General features: G+C 59.6%; 1 protein-coding gene across 1 annotated transcript in view; it reads left to right on the forward strand.

Moving 5' to 3' along the window:
• MAP1A (microtubule-associated protein 1A) overlaps positions 1–3,935 on the forward strand; it is a 13,607-nt gene that overhangs the window by 8,111 nt on the left and 1,561 nt on the right. Inside the window, 2 exon segments of the mRNA XM_010148321.1 lie at positions 1–1,631; positions 1,633–3,143. The exon segment at positions 1–1,631 is cut by the window's left edge and continues 23 nt beyond it. Coding sequence (XP_010146623.1) covers positions 1–1,631; positions 1,633–3,143 — 3,142 coding nt within the window.

The raw sequence follows: 3,935 nt of genomic DNA on the forward strand, positions 1-3,935 counted from the left end.
CAAAGCCCCGCAGAACACGACTACACAGCAGCGGCCCCCGGAGACCGCGCTGCAGCGTCGGGGCAGCGAGCCCACTCCCCTCCAGGACCGGGCCCTTGCAGTGCTGCCGGGGGCCGTGCCGAGGCGGCGGGTTCTGCCGGCCGAGTGGCATTGCCTCCCGAGACCTGCTCCGGGAGCTCCCCTGAGCCTTCCTCCCGCGAGGAGGTGCTCTGCAGGCCCAGCGGGGACGACAGGTCCGCCCGAGAAGAGCAAGAAGAAAGAGAACCAACTCCCTACCCTGATGAAAGAAGTTTCAAGTATGCTGACATCTACGAGCAGATAATTGTGTCTGGAGCGGGCCCGTCGCCCTTCACAGCCAGGGCTGCGGACGGCCCGGGTCGCGCTGACAAGGGGCCGGCAACAGCACCCGTCGCTCGCAAAGGCCACAGTTTTCACGTCTCTGCAAAGGAAGAAGAGTCCTGCCTTTACACTTCTGCTGAGAAGGAGCTGTCATCTCCAGCCTCCCCAAAAGATAAAGCAGATTCGGCCTTTGACTATTCGGACATCCCTGAGAGATACCCTTTCCTGCCCTTGGAAACAGGCCAGCCCGGGATAGCTGAAGGACAGGAAAAGCTGAAGGTTTCTTCTGCTTTCCAAGGAGATGCGGGCTCTGAGCTGCGCTCCTCAGCCACAAGCACCGCCTCTGCCTCTCCCACGGACACGACTGACGCCTTTGATCAAGCACGATCAGCCGCCCACATCAGTGCGGCTTGTCCAGACGAGAACATCACCTTGTCCAGCCAGGAGCAGGTGTCGCTGTTCCTTAAAGCCCAAAGCCCAAAGCCCAGAGCCACGTATTACGAGAAAGCAGGACAGGGGGAAGAAAGCACGAGCGACTCGGAGTTGGAAAAAGGCGCGAAGGAGAAGTCCGAGAAGGAGTCTAAACTGCACAGCCCCGCTGAAGCTGCGGGCGCAGCTGACGCGCACGGCTCGGCAGCGGGCGCGTTTCACGTGTCGCAGCCCCTCCCGCACAGCACGCGGCAGGAGCCCACCTCCCCCGGCTCTACCGCCTCTTCGCCCTCGGATCCAGGCTGGGAGGAGGGATACGGAAGTAGGAAAGCTGCAGCAGCCCCTCTTGTGGGGACGTACATTGCTGGTTACAGCGACCTGCTGGGCATAGGCAGAGATGAGCAAATGTGCCGTTTCGGACAAGATTCTCCCCAAAAGAGCGAGGTTGCTGAGAAATCCACAACGGATCCGCATTTCTGTGTCACGGCTTATCCAGGCACAGCGGCAGAGAGCCAAGAGCCAGCCACGTACTGGAAATCTGCTTCTGGAAGAGAGGAGGCACACGAAGAGGGCCCAAGGGTGGAGGGCAGGGGGATGGATGGCTCTTCTGGATTGGGATGCTCCCTGCTAGGAAGGAGTGAAACATCCAGCGTGTTGGGACAGGAGCACACCTCAGCGAGCCGCGCCGGGGACATCTCTCTTCCTTTAAAGGCTCCTTGCGCTTTGCTGTCAGAGCAGGGGAAGAAGGATGAGTACTTGGAGGTTTCGGAGAAAACCTGCAGCCTGGACTCTTTTACTAAATTCTCACCGCTGAGTCCGTACGAGGAAGATAAGCTGTTCTCCAGAGCTGTGGAAAGAGAGTCTGCTGATGTCGCCCCCTCCCAGCCGTTCCGAGGACCCTTCATCCGAAGCCACCACACCCGTGATACCGGCTGCGGCAGAAGGTTTCTACTCCCACGTGCTTTCCACATACACCGGGGCAGGAGCGGATCCGGGGACCAGGAGTCTGTGGGAGGTGTCTCCACAGACCCCAGGAAATGCTGTGAAAACAGATACAGCCGAAACCAAAGACTTGGTGTTTGAAGAACGGGGCTCTCCGTCCGGCAGCGGCCCGGGTGCCGGCGCAGACAGCGTGCCAACACGCAGACAGGAGCAGCGGCGTTCAGAGCCCACGCCGCTCCCGGCAGAGAAGCACCGCCCGCCCTGCGGAAGCCGTCCGGAGCAGGCGGCGGCCCCTGCAGAACAGCCGATGACACGGGTGGCTCTCCCGGACGTGCTGACCACATTCCCTCACCGTCTGCGTGAAGACGAAACCACAGCCAACGGCCCCACGGAGGTGAGCGCCGGCCTGCCGCCCTTCCAGAGCACGCAGCACGCAGCCGAGGCGGAAGGGGAAGCAGCATTCCCTGCTCCTGCCAGCAGGATTTCTCCATGCGCAGGCAGAGAGGACCCAGAGAGGCAGAGCCGCCCCTCCTCTCTGGTGTCCCCTGAACACAGTTTCCAGCCCTTTTTCCCGGATGTGCAGAGGGCTGGAAAGGCAGAGGACCATGGAGATGCTTCCCATGAGATGGAGCCACGTTTGGGAGGCAGTTTTGATTGTGGACTGAAATTTTCCTCATGTGAATACAAGCTCAGGAAGGGAGAGCTCTCTCCCTCATTCATCAACCCGAGCCCTCACGAGCTCTCGGAGGACAGTGACCTCTCGCAGGAGGACGGGCAACCTTCCGTGCAAGGAAGAGCCCCCCCCGCCGGTAGTAGCCCCATGCAAAGTGCCACAGTGGAGGAAACCCCTCCGACATCCGTGAGTGATTCTGGGACCTCCCAGTCAGACTCGGATGTCCCACCTGAGACGGAAGAATGTCCCTCCATCACAGCAGATGCCAACATGGACTCGGATGAAGATGCCGATTTCCTCCCGGTGGACAAAGCTGTTGGGAATGCTCATCACGCCAGTTCCAGGTCCAGCCATGATCCTCAGCCTGTCCCAATGGTAGATCCCCATCCCCACCCTCCTCACCCCGATGTCTGCATGGTAGACCCTGATGTGTTGGCAGGTGAGCAAAGTATGAGCAGAACGGATAAAGTTTCCAAGAAAGACATAAAAGAAAAGAACAAAGGTGTGAGGAAGCCTTTGAGCAAACCCAAATCTTCCTCCCCTGCCCGGAAATCGGATGTGAAAGGGAAACGGTCACCCACTCCCGTGAAACAGCCATCAGACAAGTCCCCAAAATCTGCCACTGCCAAAAAAGATGGAGGAGAGAAGCCCAAGCCACGCAGTGCGCTGGCGCAGGCTCCGCACGCGGAGGAGGAGCTTTCCCGGAGCACCCACAGCAACCCGGGCAAGAGCCTCGTCAACGGCATCAAAACAAACCCTGGTAAGGAACTCGCCCTTAACGAGCATTTTCTCTTTAGGTCCCACGCGGAGGAAAAACATCGGGGTAAATGTGGGACAATTCCCAGTCGGGCACAGAGTGATGAGCAGTGCTGAGGGGGAGAGGTTGTCACACAAACCTCGTAGAAAGGCCTTGAGGACTCTCCGTCCCTGTGGAGACACCTTCCATAGCCCAGGGTGCTCCCAGCCTCATCCAGCCTGGCCTTGGACACTCCCAGGGATGGGGCATCCACAGCTTCTCTGGGAACCTGTCCCAGTGCTCCCACCCTCTGCGGGGAGAATTCCTTCCTTGCCCAGATCGACGCTGGGATGAGGACCAGACTGGCCGGGGCAGTTTTGCGTCCGCGCAGCGGGAGGGCAGCTCGGGCCGGCCGCTGGCAGCTCTGCGCCCCGAGAGTCGTACGGCAGGAAAAACAGACAGAGGCCTCTGTGGTTCCACGGGGGGAGAGAAGGGGCTGTCCCTTGGGGGTGTAGGTGCAGAATACTGCGCTCTCGCGACTCGTTTGGCCCCAGCGCCTCGTACACGTAAGCAGCAGCAAATGCCGGAAGGAGGCACAAGGTGATAGGGAAGAAGAGCAGAGTCCTTGGAATAGCAGCAAGGCCGGGGTGGCAGCCAGCTGGATGACGCCTCCCGCATCACTGTGCTACCCCAGGACAGTACGAACAGGCCGTCGGAACAGGTTTCTTCACCAAATGCAGGTTTTCAAACATAAATCGGCTCTAAATACCACTTGGGCTGACAGCTCTGCAAAAGCCCGTAAAGGAGAGTTTGGAT

Source organism: Eurypyga helias, unplaced genomic scaffold (genome assembly GCF_000690775.1).
Source record: "Eurypyga helias isolate BGI_N326 unplaced genomic scaffold, ASM69077v1 scaffold39423, whole genome shotgun sequence".
Taxonomy (NCBI): domain Eukaryota; kingdom Metazoa; phylum Chordata; class Aves; order Eurypygiformes; family Eurypygidae; genus Eurypyga; species Eurypyga helias.